The sequence below is a fragment of the Salvelinus fontinalis genome, chromosome 37 (genome assembly GCF_029448725.1).
Source record: "Salvelinus fontinalis isolate EN_2023a chromosome 37, ASM2944872v1, whole genome shotgun sequence".
NCBI lineage: Eukaryota > Metazoa > Chordata > Actinopteri > Salmoniformes > Salmonidae > Salvelinus > Salvelinus fontinalis.
In genome coordinates, this window is record NC_074701.1 from 11,633,622 (window position 1) to 11,653,240 (window position 19,619).

Here is a 19,619-nt window from a genome sequence, read left to right on the forward strand (position 1 = left end):
TAGGCAGCCACTCTGTGTCATATATAGTAGCCTACCCCATATGACCCCTTATCAGACAGTCAAGTAATAGCTATAACCTCCATCTAACCTTTTTCTTCCTCATCCTCCTCTCTCGCATTCCAGAGCAATCAGGGGAAATCATTCAATATTTACCGGAACGGGAGGCAACCTGCTTTACAGGAGACCAGTGGAGGACACTAAAGGGAGAGAGGGGTCCAGGACATCAGGTCTCTTTGGTGTGAAGGATTGTCCTCATCGATGGCTATGCTGAGCTGTCATTTGACTTTTTTTAAAAGTAGGCGACATGCCCGAAGTGTCACTTGGAAGACTTTAACGCTGCGTCATTGTTTGAGAAGGGTTGGATATATTTCTATTGCAACATAATTTGAAAACCTAAAGTAGAAGTTAAATGATTATGTGTCTGAATTGCCCGGCCGAGGCAACAGCATCAGTTTGACGTTGAATGTGGAATGTTTTAGTGATCCTCAACGAGGCCAATGAGCTGATTATGTGGCACTACTTGGCACTGTTGCCATGGCACCTGTAGCAGAGCCCATCCCCCTCTGCTGGAGCAGAACCACTGGTCGTATCCAACTCAGACTTGTCTCCCTAGGCAGACAGGTTGCCTCCCACCTGAACAATGTTCACGTGCTGTTGCCCAAGGTCTGGGAATTCAGAGACAGACACCAAATCAGTACACAGACACTGTCCACTACTCTTGCAGGGTTTCTTCTGCATAGAAGTCTTGGGCTGGCCACCTTAGTGTTTTTTCAGTGCCGCCAAAGAGTAAAAAATAAACTATATATATATGGTCGTTTTAAGTTCACACTGTAAATGTCCGTCCACCCAAAAAATACAAATAATTGTGTGTGTGATATATACTGCTCAAAAAAATAAAGGGAACACTTAAACAACACAATGTAACTCCAAGTCAATCACACTTCTGTGAAATCAAACTGTCCACTTAGGAAGCAACACTGATTGACAATAAATTTCACATGCTGTTGTGCAAATGGAATAGACAAAAGGTGGAAATTATAGGCAATTAGCAAGACACCCCCCAAAACAGGAGTGATTCTGCAGGTGGTGACCACAGACCACTTCCCAGTTCCTATGCTTCCTGGCTGATGTTTTGGTCACTTTTGAATGCTGGCGGTGCTCTCACTCTAGTGGTAGCATGAGACAGAGTCTACAACCCGGTCATTTTGCAGGGCGCTGGCAGTGCACCTCCTTGCACAAAGGCGGAGGTAGCGGTCCTGCTGCTGGGTTGTTGCCCTCCTCCACGTCTCCTGCATGGTGGGAACCAAACATGCGGAGACCTACTCTGCGTCTCACAAAGACATGGCGGTTGGAACCAAAAATCTCAGAGCAAAAACCAAGCCATGAGGTCAAAGGAATTGTCCGTGGAGCGCCAAGACAGGATTGTGTTGAGGCACAGATCTGGGGAAGGGTACCAAAACATGTCTGCAGCATTGAAGGTCCCCAAGAACACAGTGGCCTCCATCCTTCTTAAAAGGAAGAAGTTTGGAACCACCTTCAAGAAGTACAACCATCTCTGCAGCACTCTACCATTTTAGGCCTTTATGGTAGAGTGGCCAGACGAAAGCCACTCCTCAGTAAAAGGCATATGACAGCCTGAATGCCAAGTGTCACGTCTGGAGGAAACCTGTTGTTGTGGGGATCTTTTCCAGTGGCAAGGACTGGCAGACTAGGGAAAGATGAACGGAGCAAAGTACAGAGAGATCCTTGATGAAAACCTGCTCCAGTGCGCTCAGGACCTCAGACTGGGGAGAAGGTTCACCTTCTGACAGAACAATGACCCTAAGCACACAGCCAACGCAGGAGAGACCTGAAAATAACTGTGCAGCGATGCTGCAAATCCAACATGACAGAGCTCGAGAGGATCTGCAGAAAATAAATGGGAGAAACTCCCCAAATACAGGTGTGCCAAGTTGGTAGCGTCATACCCAAGAAGAGAGTCAAGGCTATAGACGCTGCCAAAGGTGCTTCAACAAAGTACTGAGTAAAGGGTAAAGGGTCTGAATACTTATGTAAATGTTTTTATTTTTAATACATTTGCTTTGTCACTATGGGGTAGTGTGTGTAGATTGATGAGGGGAAAAAAATATTTAATACATTTTAAAAGGCTGTAAGAAAGTAAGAAAATGTGGAAAAAGTCATGGGGCCTGAATACTTTCTGAATGCATGTTTAATAAAATGTTTTAAAATGTGCCGAACAACATTGCATTCACTGGCAGGACAATTCAAGCAAAGTCAATATGTGGCAATAATGTATTGGCCTATAGCTTACTGCACAAACCTCATTGCAACAGTACTCTATTTCATTGGTTAACGTTGAATAGGCTTACATTTTTCAAGTCATGTTACAGAAAAATATGAGCGGTAGATCTCGGCTTGCATTTTGACTCTGTGATCTTAACTCAGAAAAGGTCGGTGACCAATGTTCTAGAGTTTTCCCTGTTAACACTATCAACGTTTCCCTTTACTGTGGCAATTGGGACGAATCAATGCAATACTAGCTGCTTTCAATGCAACATACAGAAACAAAACTAACTACGCAAGAGATTTTGTTGCAGGCAGAATGCTTTGGAGTAGGATTCTATTGCATTGACACGCACTACTCAGCCCATACTTTACAGACCGGTGTGGCATTAACAATCAGAGCTGCAGTTGGCCTATATGCAAATATACCATAGCCATATATGGATCTGTGCCACTTACTTTTTACTGGACTGTGTTTACAGCATGAGCGGTCGTGAGTAGATGCGCTTGTTTTGAGATCAAAGCGAGAGCTGCATGTAGCCACATGTGCACAATTTGTTCACATCCTTTGCTAGTTAGTGAGTTATTAGCCCAGTTATAGATCATTTGTAGTCAGCAATAAGCAACAATTGCCCCAGCGTCGTCCAGGTTAAGGGAAGGTTTGGCCGGCAGGGATGTCCTTGTCCCGTTGCACTCTAGCGCATGCACGTTGACATGGTCGCCAGTTGGCCGGTGTTTCCTCCCGACACATTGGTGCGGCTGGTTTCCGGGTTAAGCGAGCAGTGTGTCAAGGAGCAGTGCGGCTTGGCAGGGTCGTGTTTCGGAGGACACATGGCTAACGAACTTGGCCACTCCCGAGTCTGTACAGGAGTTGCAGCGATGGGACAAGACTGGATATCACAAAACTGAGGAGAAAAAGGGGTAATGAAAAATAAAATAAAATAATAAATGAAAAGTCAAGCCATGCATGTTTTTTCTTTCAAAAGTCTCATTGAACACTACACAATGGCTGCTACTGTAGGCTGAATGACAGAATAGCTATTTCCATGTTAAAATGTTTTCTCCATAGCCTACATGGCCACTGTTTAAACTTAAAGCAGGTACAGCCTCCGTGTCCTGAGCAAACGTTCGCTGGAAGTTGCACAGAATTTTCACAATGTTCAAGTTGGAATTCAGCAGAGCTGAAACTTGCTCAGTGCCCCCCAAAATGTGAGATTACATTGGTGGTGACCACAACTGGTCAAATAATCCAGTAATGCCCACTGGCTAAAACGCCAGTGACTTAATATTTGCATTGAATGCCTATAGTGACGCTGCCATTTTTGGAGAAGCCATGAAATCAGGTCTCAAATGTAGGAACAATGGTGCAGCAGACTTTTCAACTGGCTACAGAGACCTGAAGGAACAATGGAAGGGTGACGTGTCACCTCAAAGCTTCCAAAAGGCACAACGGGGAACAAACACTTCATTTCTTAAAGTAGTTAAACACATTGGCCTCCTGCATCCCGTCAGTTCTGCCACTTTCCAGGGTTGTGCTTTAGTGCACTTATGTTTGCCAACCAGATTGATCTCGTGCCTCTTCAACACATTAATCTGGGCATATTTTGATGACAGCGTCGGAATCCCTTCCGCTTTGTCCCTGCCTAAGCATTACGCCATCCACAGCCAGAGGGAACTGGGTCACACTTAATGGCTATTGGCAAAAAGGAAAGCGAAGCAATTCATTTCAGCGCTTGGTAGCAAATTCCTAATTAACATCATTAAAAGAGAGTGGATGGGATCGAGAGAAACTGCATCCCACTTTCTCACTGACGGGCAGGCATGTTGGCACACTGTTCCAACCCACTTTTTTTAGCCTCTCACAGAAGAGCCAGCAAGGACACGCCGTCCCTCATTTTACACCACCGGCCAAATCAGAATGATACCGTGGGTGGAAATCATCAGTTGCTGAGGTAAAAAAAAACACTACCTAACTTACCATACCAGTGCCACGGCTAACTGCCCTTTCCTACTAGAAATCCCAGAGTTTACAGCCCAAAACTAGCAGAGAAAACCCTGACACAAGTGGTGTGCTACAGAACACATCCACCACGGTGTAAATCCAGCAATGTGATGCTGCACTAACCTGAGGCCCGGCCCTGAGAGTAGGAACATGAGTAATGCCCGTCAGGCTAACAAATGAGCTGGGATCAGCAGAGCGCAACGACAAAATAACTACACGCCAGCAGATTACCACCCAGCACCCATCTCTTCAGCTCGGCCTTTATTACGCCAATTGAAAGTTGTCCTCTAATGTCTGTGAGCTGCGAAAGTGCCATGTTTCTGAGGCTGATTAAAGACACCGAAACACCCATAAAAGCCATTCCCAACTGATGGAGAACACATTTTTTCCCCTTTCTAAAAGTTTACTTCTACTTTTAGCGCCGTCAGATGGGTGACTAGAAATCCAGACACAGAAGCTGTTAAGTCCCGTGTCTGTCTGTTGGCCTATGCCACAGTGATCAAGCCCAGAACACAGACGAGCACTTTACATTAGAAGACTGTAGGAAGGAGCCAGCAACATAGTGCTGTTGTTTTTGTGTTCAATTGAGTGCAGCACTGTGCTTACTTCAAACTATAATGCACATGTTTATGTTTCCTAAGCATACAAATGAAGACAGACATCCTATTAAACTCTGTAATTCTATGAAGGCAGCTGTGTTCACCTCAAAAAAAGGTAGGAGGAAGCCCCCGGGGGAGGTGCGGTGATGTAGCCTAGCACTTAAACGCACAGAGGAACCTAGGTAAAGCTCTACGGCACAAGTTGCGAAATAAGATGTGCTAAAATCAGACTTAACTAATCAATTAAACACTACTGACAACCCCAGAGAGACCCACTGAGGCAATACTAGCACACTATCCTCGGGTGTCCATCGAGTCTGCCTGAGCAGAATACAGTGTTGAGTTCAGTTGGGAAAGACATTTGGTGACATCACGACCTCTGGAAGCCGTGTCATAATGTGGCTGCTGAAGTCTAATGATGCCACGGGTGAAGTTACATAAAATGTCAGAGTGTCGTGGAGCGCATGTCTATTGACTTGCAGACAATGAAACAAATTATTGGTTGAAAAAAAAGACTCTTTGTATCTCTTCAAGGTAAAGTCAAGAAACCTGAAATCAAAAGAGAATTTTGGATTGAGTAGCGTATTTTGTTTGCCAACAATACTTTGACATGAAGGCGCCAAAGTCGAGTGTTTGTCGCGCACGCCAGTTACTAAAACAATGTAACTTGTTAACAGTGTTTCTACCGTGTTTAAAGCTGCCAATTTAAAAGTACATGCTCTAGTAATGTGAAATATATTAGAATGATCGAAGTGTTGGTAGAGTATAATCACAGCATTTAACCTATCTCACGCTGCTTCCCTGTTGAATTGAGGCAAATTAGTCCACTTGTCATCAAGGAACATTTATTGGTTGACGGGAATAACCAAAGTGATTCATTATTGCAGGGGTGAATTACTTCATGAATGTGTATCGTGACTTAAAGTTGAAGTTATGGCACAAGTTATTGAAGTGTGCGTGTTTATGTAAAACTGTTGTTTATGATGTTATATTTATATATCTATGGGAAATTACACATTTATGGTAGAAATGTGTTTTGGGGCTATCATGATGGAACATTCCTAGCTGAAGGGAGTTCCTGGGAAGAGTACTTAGGTACTCAGTTGGCTTTTGCCTGGGGGAGAGCAGGCTGGGTAGGTAACATGTTGGCTAGAGTAGAGTTATACCGGAGTTTTGTCATAGGCAATAGTTTATACTGAGAATATGTTTGATTTATTCAAGTCTTTGTCAACGTCCTGTTTGTTATTTTCTATACAAAGTTTATTGGCTAATTAGTCCTGCACCTGTTAATATTGCAAATAAAAGCCTCTAAAGAGAGGTGAGCACCAGAACATTCTGTCTGTCAACTCACTGTCCGATCCGCTGCGTCGGGAACTGCCTTCACATAGAGGAAAGCAATTTTTCGGAGCGTTTCCAGTCCCCAGGGCAGGCAGGGTATTACAGAGGAGAATGGGGAGTCGCCGGGCAGATGGCTGCTCCAGGTGGTAGGATGGCAGCGTCAGTGTGCCGCTGATTCATTGGGTGCTGTGGCGCTGTCTGTGCCGTCGGCTATTTCTCGGGCCTGGGTTTTTAGTGATTTATCAGCAGCAGTGGCGGGCAACCCCGGTTTCCTCTCCGGCCGTTGGTTGATGAGCTGCTCTCCTCATACAGTGGCCTAATTTCCTTCTCTCCCTCCCACTCTCTCTACACCTCTGTCTGAACACAGGGGTAGGCAAAGGAAGCATGCCTAGGGGAGCAGGCAGACTGGTACACTTCACTGACTGGGCCTCTCCTCTTTACTTGTGCCATCTCTCATCGTTTCCCCATCTACCAACCATCCCATCCCCATGTTGTACCCGTTCTCTGCCTCCTACACAACCCGGTGGGTGTCTACCTCAGTGACCTTCTCCAAGCACCAGAGACTCTCTTCCTCTCCCCGTCCCTCACACCTGGGTGATGACCAGTAGATTAGTCTGGCCCTTGGCAGATGGTGTAAATAAAAAATGCCCATCTGTATGCTCCCTGGCCTTCTGCGGGAAGTTGTCATGCCCGTGTCGGGAAAGTCTCCGAAAGCTTTCAGAGGACGTTCACGTGCTGTTAAATCGAAGTTAACATAAGCCCCTATGAGCCGGTGTACACGACTCAATAAACGATGAGTGATCGAGGCCTAAGCCTACGACTTAATTCTACGAAGGACGTTATCGTCCAACAGATTAGGGCACAATTGAAGGCCCTGTCCAAATAACCCATTGCCCCATGACCCCTCATCTAATCACTGTTACTGCCTGGAAAAAACACTGGGGTATTCAAAAGAAAAAGGAACACAAACAAAACTTGTGGAGGATGTGTGTGTAGGGGAACTGATGAACTTGATAAACATTTGGGCCACATTTCATGATGACTCATCTGGTGAAGACGCTGGCCCAAAAAAACAACCGACCACAAAGAAGTTCTACTGATCAGCCGGATAGCAAAGGGGGCGATGAAAACAAAGTGTCCAGAACAAGTCTTCAGTAGCTACTGAATGGGAATGAGAGATTAGTTCCTCTGTGTGTGTGTGTGTGTGTGTGTGTGGAGGGGGGACACGGGATTGGAGAGTGAACAGGAGACAACGAGACCAACATCTCTTTTTCTTCTCCCTTCACCTGTTTTGAAGGTTAACCGGATAAATGTACCGGTGGGGGCAAGGGCAGAGAGTGACACAGACAGACTAATCCCAAAAATAACCAGGCAGGCAGCAGGCACGGTGGGCCTCAGGACAGAAGACAGAGACAAGGTTATTTACTGAACATGCAAGCAGGCCCAGTGTCAGGCTAACACAGTTAGGCTACTCTATACACCCAATAACCATTAACATATTGGGAGAAAGCGAGAGAGCAATGCCCACCTCGAACAAAAATATTCACATTGAGATTTACTAGTCGCCTCATCTACTAATTATGCCGGCGAATCAGAGATGACATTCAAAAAGCCTGCCACCAACCCAAATCCCCAGTATGGATTCATGCTCCGTCAATGATATCTGAAATACTAAAGAGTAGAAACGCTTCCATGATGGGACACGGGATAATTATGGTTTTCAGTGAGCCAGATACTTTCAAATGGGGGAGCGAAGTGAACGTGAACATGGAAATACAAATGCCACTGATCTGATGTTCTAAGTCCACAGAGTACTGCTTGAGAATTCTCGGGTGCCGGTTTGTCACGTGCCATGGCTTTATCAATGACACATCATTAGTTCTGTCCTGTACTTGGCATACGACACTAGGAACTGTCCCGAGTCTTCCCATTGACCCGAAGCTCCAGAGACGAGTCCGAACTAAGTGCCCTGATCTCTATGCTCCAGTCCTGCAGGTTTAGCTAAGCTTTCTGCTTATAGCAACACAGGTGACTGACAGCACAGCCAGGCCTGCATCTAAAAATACAACATGGCCCTGCTTACCAGCAGAGCTTGCCCTCCCGAATACATTGTCTTATGTCCAGGCCCTCCTTCTTAGGTTGTACCTAGTCCTAATTAGACATGTATGCAGAGTGATTTAACAGGTGCTATAAAATGTACAACAAGTGTTATTTCCTAAAGCAGTTTCCAAAGTTTCCACTTACATAAAAGTTTCCTCTCTTACGGTGACTGACGTAGCTGAAAGTTCTGTAATCGCCGAACGAACAAATGCAGAGCCATGTTTGCTTGATGAATAAGTGCCAGTGTTGGGAACAATCAGTGCCCCCGTCACCCTGACGTGCTGGGGTTAATTACAGTGGGCACCTCTCCTCTCCACACCCCCTCTTCAAATTGGCATTTTCCAGTGAGGCTGAAGCTGGCCGGTAATGAGCGGGTAGCAGACCTGGGTTCAAATACTATTCGAAATGATTTCGCTGAGTTTTAGTGAGCTTGCCTGGTGCAACGGAACTGACAGAATAGTCCGACAAGTGAGAAGTCCACCTATCTGGCACTCCAGGCAAACTATTTGAAATATGTTTAATAACATTTGAACCCAGGTCTGGTAATGAGCATCTGGCGGGTGCCCGGCCCGCTCCCAATTCCTTGTGTTACTTCTCCCTCAAAGGGTATAATTACCAGACTCACCACATGACCTACCCTGGTTATGGGAAGAAATAAACATGCAGTTAGTTGAGACAGGCTGGGTGGTTTTTAGAGCTCTCAGTTCCCACTCCTAATTCACAGCACTGAGTCCCTGTGCTGCAACCGTTATTAAGGAGACGGCAACAACAGCCATTAGTTGTCCGTCCTCAAAGGACCAATTCAGAAGTCCATTTAGGTATGGAAATGGCTTTCTAATGCTACTTCCCCTTTCGAAAGGTAGGGAAGTTTAAGTGTTGTCCTGACATTTTGACAGTGAAGTTCAAGTAAAGTGAGATACTACAAATTTGCCCGTGATTCAGCGGTTATTACATGACTGGGCTGACGGACGCAACAGATCTGTCTCCATCTGTTAGCTAAGCTGCCACGGAATTACAAAACGCTCAAATGACATCAATTTATTTCCACACGGGCCTGAATCATAACGGACTGAAATCATAAACACATCACATAAGCAGTTAATGCATGTTAATCTATTTACATTTACATTTTACATTTACATTTAAGTCATTTAGCAGACGCTCTTATCCAGAGCGACTTACAAATTGGAAAGTTCATACATATTCCTCCTGGTCCCCCCGTGGGAATTGAACCCTGGTCCCCCCGTGGGAATTGAACCCACAACCCTGGCGTTGCAAGCGCCATGCTCTACCAACTGAGCCACACGGGGCCACACGGGACCACACCACTCCTGATGTGTGATAAGCATACAAGTGAAAATCAGGACCGACACCAGCTTGGACAGGGAGAGACCAATTCGATGATGTGGCCTTACAAACAGCGTGAAAGCATCAATTCAGTAACTATCTGTGACCCTAACTACCTCCAACTAATATTCCAGGAAAACTGCAGTCCAGCCCATAGCCCCCCCACCCCAGCCCAGTCATATCATACCCAGCTTGGGAAAGACGATGAGGTATTCGGCGTTGCACTGAGGACAGGCCACGCGGGCCGTGCTGTTGCCCCTCTGCTTCTCGTCCACCCAGCGCTGCAGACACACCTGGTGCACCCACTTGGTGGAGCCACGGCAGCGACACGGACGCACCCACTCCGCCGTGCGGTCATCCTCGTCCGTTGCGAAGCACACCCAGCAGCTCCTGAAAACGCACACAAACACAGGAGACGGGTGTTGTTCCACAGGGACATACACACAGACGAGAAGGGCAGACGCACCCACAGTGGCTGAAACACCGGGGTCGTTGGTTTTTGTATCAACGTCTGTATACCAGCAAATTAAGTACTCTCAGTGCATTTGACAATTCATTCATGGTTGTGTATCAGGTAGAGGGTTTGCATCCATCCAGATTATGTGACCTTCACCCTGTAAACTTCAGAGTTACTCGACACACTGGCTGATTAAATAGGATGTTCAGAGGCAGGAAACACAACCAAAGCCCCATTCCCTGGGCACTGAGTGGCAGGCAGGCAGGGAGAGAGGCAGCTCCTCTGGGACAGGATGAGAGAACAAACATGTACCCAAGACAAGACAGACTACATGTGACCTTGCATTCACCACGAAATGTAGGCTTAAAATGAAATAAGGTTAAAGACTACAAAATCCACAAACTATTGAATAATATAATTATTCTGTGAAGGACATGTCTGTCCCTCTCTGTGTATATATACACACACACACACACACACACACACACACACACACACACACACACACACACACACACACACACACACACACACACATACAGTACCAGTCAAAAGTTAGGATACAGATAAACCCTTGAATGAGTTTCTTTATTTTTTATATTTTCTACATTGTAGAATAATAGTGAAGAAATCAAAACTATGAAATAACATATGGAATCATGTAGTATCAATTAATATAACTTGGTCTTTTACCAAATATAGCCATATTCTATATACCAACCCTACCTTGTCACAGCACAACTGATTAGCTCAAACGCATTAAGGAAAGAAATTCCACAAATTAACAAGGCACACCTGTTAATTGAAATGCATTCCAGGTGACTACCTCATGAAGCTGGCTGAGAGAGCACAAAGCTATAATCAAGGCAAAGGGATGCTACTTTGAAGAATCTAAAATATATTTTGATTTGTTTAACACTGCTTTGGTTACTACATGGTTCCATGTGTTATTTCATAGTTTTGCTGTCTTCACTATTATTCTACAATGTAGAAAATAGTAAAATAACGAAAATCCCTTGAACTGGTACTGTATATACACAGTGCATTCGGAAACTATTCAGACCCCTTGACTCCTATATTTTGTTACATTCCAGCCTTATTCAAAAATTCATGAAAATTATTTTCCCCCCCCTCAATCTACACACAATACCCCATAACAACAAAGTGAAAACAGGTTTTGAGAAATGTTTACAAAAAAAACCTGAAATACCATATTTACATAAGTAATCTGACCCTTTGCTATAAGACTCAAAATTGAGCACAGGTGCATCCTGTTTCCATTGATCATCCTTGAGATGTTTCTACAACTTGGAGTCCACCTGTGGTAAAATCAATTGATTGGACATGATTTAGAAAAGGACACACCTGTCTATATAAAGGTCCCATAGTTGAAGTGCATGTCAGAGCAAAAACCAAGCCATGAAGTCAAAGGAATTGCCTGTAGAGCTCAGAGACAGGATTGTGTCGAGGCACAGATCTGGGGAAGGTAACCAAAACATTTCTGCAGGATTGAAGTTCCGCAAGAACACAGTGGCCTCAATCATTCTTAAATGGTAGAAGTTTGGAATCACCAAGACTTCCTAGAGCTGTCCGCCCAGCCAAACTGAGCAATTAGTGGAGAAGGGCCTTGGTCAGGGAAGTGACCAAGAACACGATGGTCACACTGACAGAGTTCCTCTGTGGACAACCATCTGTGCTGCACTCGACCAATCAGACCGGTATTGTAGAGCGGCCAGACGGAAGCCACGCTTCAGTAAGAGGCACATGACAGCCCGCTTGGAGTTTGCCAAAAGGCACCCAAAGGTCTCAGACCATGATTAACACAATTCTCTGGTCTGATGAAACCAAGACTGAAACCTTTGGCCTGAGTGCCAAGCGTCACGTCTGGAGGAAACCTGACACCATCCCTACGGTGAAGTTTTTCAGAGGCAGGGACTGAGAGACAAGTCAGGATTGAGGGAAAGATGAACCGAGCAAAGTACAGAGAGATTTTTGATGAAAACCTGCTCCAAGCACTCAGGACCTCAGACTGGGGCAAAGGTTCACCTTCCAACAGGGTGTTCACCTTCCTTAGGGTGAACAACCCTAAGCACACAGCCAAGACATCGCAGGAGTGGCTTCGGGACAAGTCTCTGCATGTCCTTGAGTATCCCAGCCAGTCGGACTTAAACCCAATCTAACATCTCTAGAGAGACCTGAAAATAGCTGTGGAGTGACGCTCCCCATCCAACATGACAGAGCTTGAGATGATCTGCAGAGAATAAATGGGAGAAACTCCCCAAATACAGGTGTGCCAAGCTTGTAGCGTTATACCAAAGACGACTCGACGCTGTAATCACTGCCAATGGTGCTTCAAAAAGTACTGAGTAAAGGTTCTGAATACTTCTGTAAATGTGTTTCTTTTATCAGTTTATTTTTAATACATTTGCAAATTGTGTAAAAACCCATTTTTGCTTTGTCATTATGGGGTATTGTGTGTAGATTGATGAGGGGGAAAAAACATTGTTTAATATTATTATTTTCAACCCCAATTTCGTGAAATCCAAATTGGTAGTTACAGTCTTGTCCCATCGCTGCAACTCCTGTACAGACTCGGGAGAGGCAAAGGTCGAGGCAAAAGCCGCACTGCTTCTTGACACACTGCTCGTTGGCAACCGTGCCAGAGTGCATGCACCCAGCCCGCCACAAGAGTCGCTATGGCGCGACGGGTCAAGGACATCCCGACTGGCCAAACCCTCCCCTAACCCGGACGATGCTGGGCCAATTGTGTGGGTCGGTCGTAGCCAGGTGCGGTCACAGCCCGGGTCCGAACCCGGGTCTTTAATAACGCCTCAAGCACTGCGATGCAGTGCATTAAACCGCTGCGCCACTCGGGAGGCCAAAATAAAAACAATTGAATCAATTTTAGAATAAGGCTGTAACATAACAAAATGTGGAACATTTAAGGTGTATGAATACACTGCATGTATGTACACACAGTGTGCGCTGCAGCTGAAGATTCAAAAAATAAAATGCCCCTACATCTGAGATAAAGATAAAAAGCTTGTGAGTACACTGTCGAAAGCCCCGGGCCAAGTAAAGTAATCTCAGCCATGGCCTCAGGGGGACAGCACTCGGTGAAAGTGGGCAGTCAGCAGAACAAAGTCACCTCCTTAAAACACAGGCTTTTATACTTGGGGTTGATTTTGGAAAAAATTATATTTTGTTAGGCTGGGCCTAGCTCTTGGGACCGATAACAGTGTAGTGTATTGATCAAAGATTGCTCTCAGACAGTAGACTGAATAAATGTACCCTGGAATAAGGAGCAGACACACTCTGGTGCAGTGACTGTGCACAACTCAAACAAGATCAATAACAAAGAATCTGCTAAGTGAGCAAAATTAACTGAAATGCTGTGTATGCCTACACACCTAGCAGCGTCAAAGGGTAGGCAGCCTACTCTTTTTTACAAGCATAGCCTACAAGGCCGACCGCATCAGAATGTCTAGGACCATTTGCAAAGGGAAGAGACTACCTGCATGTCTTTTCGCAAACATGCGACCGTCACCTAATAGAAAACAATGGTCATCATGATTATTTGATCAATGCAGGAAGAACGTAACCAATAGCAGCACCCAGAGATAAGACCTGTTGATGTGTATGGAGACTGGATGACAAACTAGTCTCTTGTCTCTTATAGCCTACAAGTATTTAGCCTACTGGTTTACAGTGCCTTCAGAAAGTGTTCATACCCCTTGACTTTTTCCACATTTTGTTACATTACAGCCATATTCTAAAATGGATTAAAATCACACACACAATACCCCATAATGACAAAACAAAAACGTTTTTTTCTTCTTCTTTTTTTTTTTTTAAATAAAAAAACTGAAATATCACATTGACATACGTATTCACTGCACCGCTATTTTCAGGTCTCTCCAGAGATGTTCGATCGGGTTCAAGTGCGGGCTCTGGCTGGGCCACTCAAGGACATTGAGACTTGTCCTGAAGCCACTCCTGTGTCGTCTTGGCTGTGTGATTAGGGTTGTTGTCCTGTTGGAAGGTGAACCTTCGCGCCAGTCTGAGGGACTGAACCTGCTCCAGAGTGCTTTCATCAAGGATCTCTCTGTACTTTGCTCCGTTCATCTTTCCCTCGATACGTCCGTCTCCCAGTCCCTCCCACTGAAAAACATCCCCTCAGCATGTTGCTGCCACCACCATGCATCACCGTAGGGATGGTGCCAGGTTTCCTCCAGATGTGACGCTCGGCATTCAGGCCAAAGCGTTCAATCTTGGTTTCATTAGATCAGAGAATCTTGTTTTTCATGGTCTGAGAGTCTTTAGGTGCCTTTTGGCAAACTCCAAGCGGGCTGTCATGTGCCTTTTACTGAGGAGTGGCTTCAGTTTGGCCACTACCATAAAGGGCCTGATTGATGGAGTGCTGCAGAGATGGTTGTCCTTCTGGAAGGTTCTCCCATCGCCACAGAGGAACTCCGGAGCTCTGTCAGAGTGACCATCAGGTTCTTAGTCACCTCCCTCACCAAGGCCCTTCTAATCCGATTGTTCAGTTTGGCCGGGAAGCCAGCTCTAGGAAGTCTTGGTGATTCAAAACTTGTTCCATTTAAGAATGATGATGGAGGCCACTGTGTTCTTGCAGACCTTCAATGCTGCAGAAATATTTTGGTAACCTTCCCCAGATCTGTGCCTCGACACAATCCTGTCCTGGAGCTCAATGGACAATTCCTTCAACCTCATGGCTTAGGTTTTGCTCTGACATGCATTGTCAACAGCGGGACCTTATATAAATAGTCAGGTGTGGGCCTTTCCAAATCATGTCCAATCAATTGAATTTACCACAGGTGGACTCCAATCAAGTTGTAAAAACATCTCAAGGATGATCAATGGAAACAGGATGCACCTGAGCTCAATTTCACATCTCATTGTAAAGGGTCTCAATACTTATGTAAGTTTTTTTATTTTTTATTTTTATTTAAATTTGCAAAAAAATCTAAAAACCTGTTTTTCCTTTATTATGGGGTAGTGTGTAGATTGATGAAGAGAAAAAAAACGATTTAATCCACTGATGAATAATGCTGTAACATAAAAAGAATGTGGAGAAAGTCAAGGGGTCTGAATACTTTCCGAATGCACTGTAGCTCCATGCTTGATACGGTGTGTGTGCCTTTGTTACTCATACCACCAGTGGAGGCTGCTGACGGGTGGATGGCTCATAATAATGTCTGGAATGGAGTCAATGAAATGGTATCAGGCACATGGAAACCACGTGCTTGACACCAATTCAGCCATTATTATGAGCCGTCCTCCCCTCAGCAGCCTCCACTGCATTCCTCATATACCAGAGATCTTGTAGAGCAATATTATAACACCTGTGTTCTAGTCAGCAGAAGCAGAGAGGGTGGAGTCAGAGCAAGGAGACGGAGCATCATCGTCTCCCTCCTCCGTGACATTCAGACAGCTGTGTTCTGATCCGGAGCCAAGCCATAATTTAAATAGGCCATCTCCCCCTTATCCTTGTATTCAGCTCAGCCAGGGAGTAGGCCAAAACGGGCATTTTGCAACCTATGAGCCTCCAACTAGTGTTGCACGGTATACCAAACCATTTTTTTTTTCGTATTAAAAAAAAAAAAAAAAAAAAACTTTAGGTACTCCTGTCAAATGTGACTCACGTGATTGAGAGGATCAAGTCTATCAGAGCACCCCTTTATAGAATGTAAAGCAAAGTGCCTGCTCCACTGCTCATTCATTGCTAGAGCTGTCTGGGCTGCATTGTTAGCTCCCCATTCATGCTGCACAGAAATTAACACAATTGAATAATGCAGCACAGCATGTAGAAATGTTTCAACTTCATTACGGTTCGCAAAACAATGTCCTTACAGGCTAGAACACTTTTACAATGCAAGACAATATTTACTAGCTTACAGGTGAATTCACTACCCTAGTACTTTATGATAATATGCAAACCATAATGCAAAATGATGATTTCAAAGCGGATTGTCACAAAAAACGTTATTAACTCACTTAGTCTCCCTCGCCACCAAAAACTCATTCAATTCGTCATCTCCCTCACCCCCCGTTTGGTTTCAAATAGATTCCGTAGAAACTGGGTCCCGAAGTCCTGACGGGCCATCCCCAAGTGGTGAAAGTAGGCAACAACACCTCTGCCATGTTGATACTTAACACAGGGACAGCACAGAGGTGCATTCTCAACCCCCTCCTGTACTCTGTGTTCACCCATGACTGCACGGCCACGCACGTCTCCAACTCAATCACCAACAGGACCTAAAATTAACACCCTGCCACCTGCCAAATACGGGTAGATTTGGTCAGGGCTCCACAGTGGGAGCATTTCACCCGCATTTGTGAATAAAAAAAAGAATCAAGTATGATCACATTTACAAGTCAAAAGCTTGGACACACCTACTCATTCCAGAGTTTTTCATTTGTACTATTTTCTACAATGTAGAATATGCACAGCGCTGTTAATGACTTCAAGATCAACTCCCGAGATTAGGCTGGCAATACTATAGTGGCTATAAGAACATCCAATAGTCAAAGGTATATGAAATACAAATGGTATAGAGAGAAATAGTCAACGTGTCATAATTCCTATAATAACTACAACCTAAAACTTCTTAGCTGGGAATATTGAAGACTCATGTTAAAAGGAACCACCAGCTTTCATATGTTCTCATGTTCTGAGCATGGAACTTAAACGTTAGCTTTATTACATGGCACATATTGCACTTTCACTTTTCTCCAACACTGTGTTCCAACATTATTTTAACCAAATTGAACAGGTTTCATTATTTATTTGAGACTAAATTGAGTTTATGTATTATATCAAGTTAAAATAAGTGCTCATTGTTCATTCAGTATTGTTGTAACTGTCATTATTACAAATATATAAAAAAAATAGGCAGATTAAAGATTATATCGGTATCGGCTTTTTTGGGTTCTCCAATAATCGGTATCGGCGTTGAAAAATCATAAAATCGGTCGACCTCTACACCGTAGTGTGCGCACTGCCACTGCTAAATTATTGCCGCCACTCCAAAAAGGATATTTGTTTAGACGTTACACAGAGCAAGCAGTGGCGCGAATGAAAACCACAATCCCACAGCCACAACTTGCTCCACATCGTCTCCCTACAGTGCAGTGGCGTGCATCAGAGCTGCTAGCCCATAGAACGGTGTCACATCAAACCGGTGTACAGTAAGAACCGGTATACCGCCCAGCCCTACAATCAATCAGTTCTTTGTCGTGGATGATGTTGCTTTCGCCGACTGGTCGAGCACCTCGAGCCCTGGTACACACTACCAAGTAGGAGATGTTGTTGTTTTTGCCCGAACTAGAAAATGAGGCTTGGATGACAAGTGGGGAGAAATCCTTCACTAAAACGGGCCGCATGCGAAGAGCGACTTATGGTCAAGTCTGCCAGTGGGTCCTGACAGCGTGGTCAGCATTGTCCCAAAAAAATCAAAAAATCCACTATCATCAACGGGTTTCGAAAGGCTGGACTGCTGCGTATTGAAGAGGGCAGCATGAGCTCAGCGGGGAATTTGCCTCCGGATGAAAGTGACGAGAGCGACAATGAAAACGATCCAACATCGGATGAAGCAATTCTGAGGCTATTCAACGCTGACACCAAAGGAGATGACTTCAGTGGTTTCAGTGCACAGGAGGAAGATAGTGACCAATGACTTTCTTGGTAGGCTACTGTTTACTGCTATTTAAAAAAAAAAAATTGTTACAAGCCGTGTTTCGTTAAAGCCTATTTATTTTTGTTACAAGCCGTGTTTCCTTTAAAGGCTGTGTAAAGTTCATTTTTTTCAATGTACCGGTAGGCACCTGCGGCTTATAGACATGTGCGGCTTATTTATGTACAAAATACATATTTTTTTTTAAATTCAGTGGGTGCGGCTTATATTCAGGTGCGCTTAATAGTCCAGAAATTACGGTAGCTTCACGACTGACATTTGGACCAGCGATGTCAGCCTCATGAGCATGCTGCGTCTGACAGCACAGTGGGTTGACCAGGATTTCATACTGAGGAAAGCAGGATTGTATGCTCAAGAATGTGCTGGTTCTCATACCGCTGCTGCCATTTCAATAGCATTTGAGAACATGTTTGAAACCTGGAAACATGAACACACTAGCTAGCTCCATTTGAACAACAAACTAGAGAAATAAGCTCATCAACGGAGTCTGCAGCAGACGTGATACCCTCTGTCATGGCATTGAAACGCCTGCTCAACAAAACTGCCGACACAGACTGCGGGGTTAAAACTTGCAAAAGTACTCGAGGCTGTGAACAAGCGAGTCGGTGGAATTCTCTCAGCCTCTTTACTGTGTCGCCACCATGCTCGATGCTAGGTACACGGACCACTACTTTGATGCAGACAAGAAACAGGGTTTACATGAGATGTTAGACACAGCTAGACGAGATGGAAACAGACAGTGACAGTGCGCACCGAGGAAGAGAGGCCACAGACAGACAGCTGAAACTTCACTGCTTGACATGCATGATGAAATCCTGATTGAGACTGAACAAATGAACAACGAAACAGCACAGCAAGCAGGTGAAATAAATAGGTTTTGATTAGGTTTTACTGGTAATGGGATGTAAATGCCAACAAAAGAACTTTTCGGTCAGTGTGTGTGTGTGTTTTACTATTTTACTGTACTAGAATGCTTAAAAGGCCTCTAAAATGTTAAATATCGGTATCGTTTTTTTTGGCACCGAAAATATTGGATATTGCTATAGGCCAAAAAGTCATATCGGTGCACCCCTACATGAAATGTTTCTACAACTTGATTCAATTGATTAGCATGATTTGGAAAGGCACACACCTGTCTATATAAAAGGTCCCACAGTTGGCAGTGCATGTCAGAGCAGAAACCAAGCCATGAGATCGAAGAAATTGCCCGTAGAGCTCCGAGACAGGATTGCATCGAGGTACAGATCTGGGGAAGGGTACGAAAAAAAAATGTCTTCAGCCTCGAAGGTCCCCAAGAACACAGTGGACTCCATCCTTTTTTATTTTTTTAATTTATTCCCTTTTCTCCCCAATTTTCGTGGTATCCAATCGCTAGTAATTACTATCTTGTCTCATCGCTACAACTCCCGTACGGGCTTGGGAGAGACGAAGGTCGAAAGCCATGCGTCCTCCGAAGCACAACCCAACCTAGCCGCACTGCTTCTTTAACACAGCGCGCCTCCAACCCGGAAGCCAGCCGCACCAATGTGTCGGAGGAAACACCGTGTACCTGTCCCCCTTGGTTAGCGCGCACTGCGCCCGGCCCGCCACAGGAGTCGCTGGAGCGCGATGAGACAAGGATATCCCTACCGGCCAAACCCACCCTAACCCGGACGACGCTAGCCCAATTGTGCGTCGCCCCTCGGACCTCCCGGTCGCGGCCGGCTGCGACAGAGCCTGGGCGCGAACCCAGAGACTCTGGTGGCGCAGTTAGCACTGCGATGCAGTGCCCTAGA

At 45.0% G+C, this 19,619-nt stretch overlaps 1 protein-coding gene across 5 annotated transcripts in view; it reads right to left on the reverse strand.

Annotated features, from left to right (window-relative positions):
• The window catches only part of LOC129836147 (E3 ubiquitin-protein ligase MARCHF5-like), a 53,644-nt gene that overhangs the window by 7,409 nt on the left and 26,616 nt on the right, over positions 1–19,619 (reverse strand). For all 5 annotated transcript variants that reach the window (XM_055901982.1, XM_055901983.1, XM_055901985.1 and 2 more), the window contains exon 2: positions 9,857–10,059. In XM_055901982.1, the coding sequence (XP_055757957.1) occupies positions 9,857–10,059 (203 nt within the window). The remainder of the gene's footprint in view (positions 1–9,856; positions 10,060–19,619) is intronic.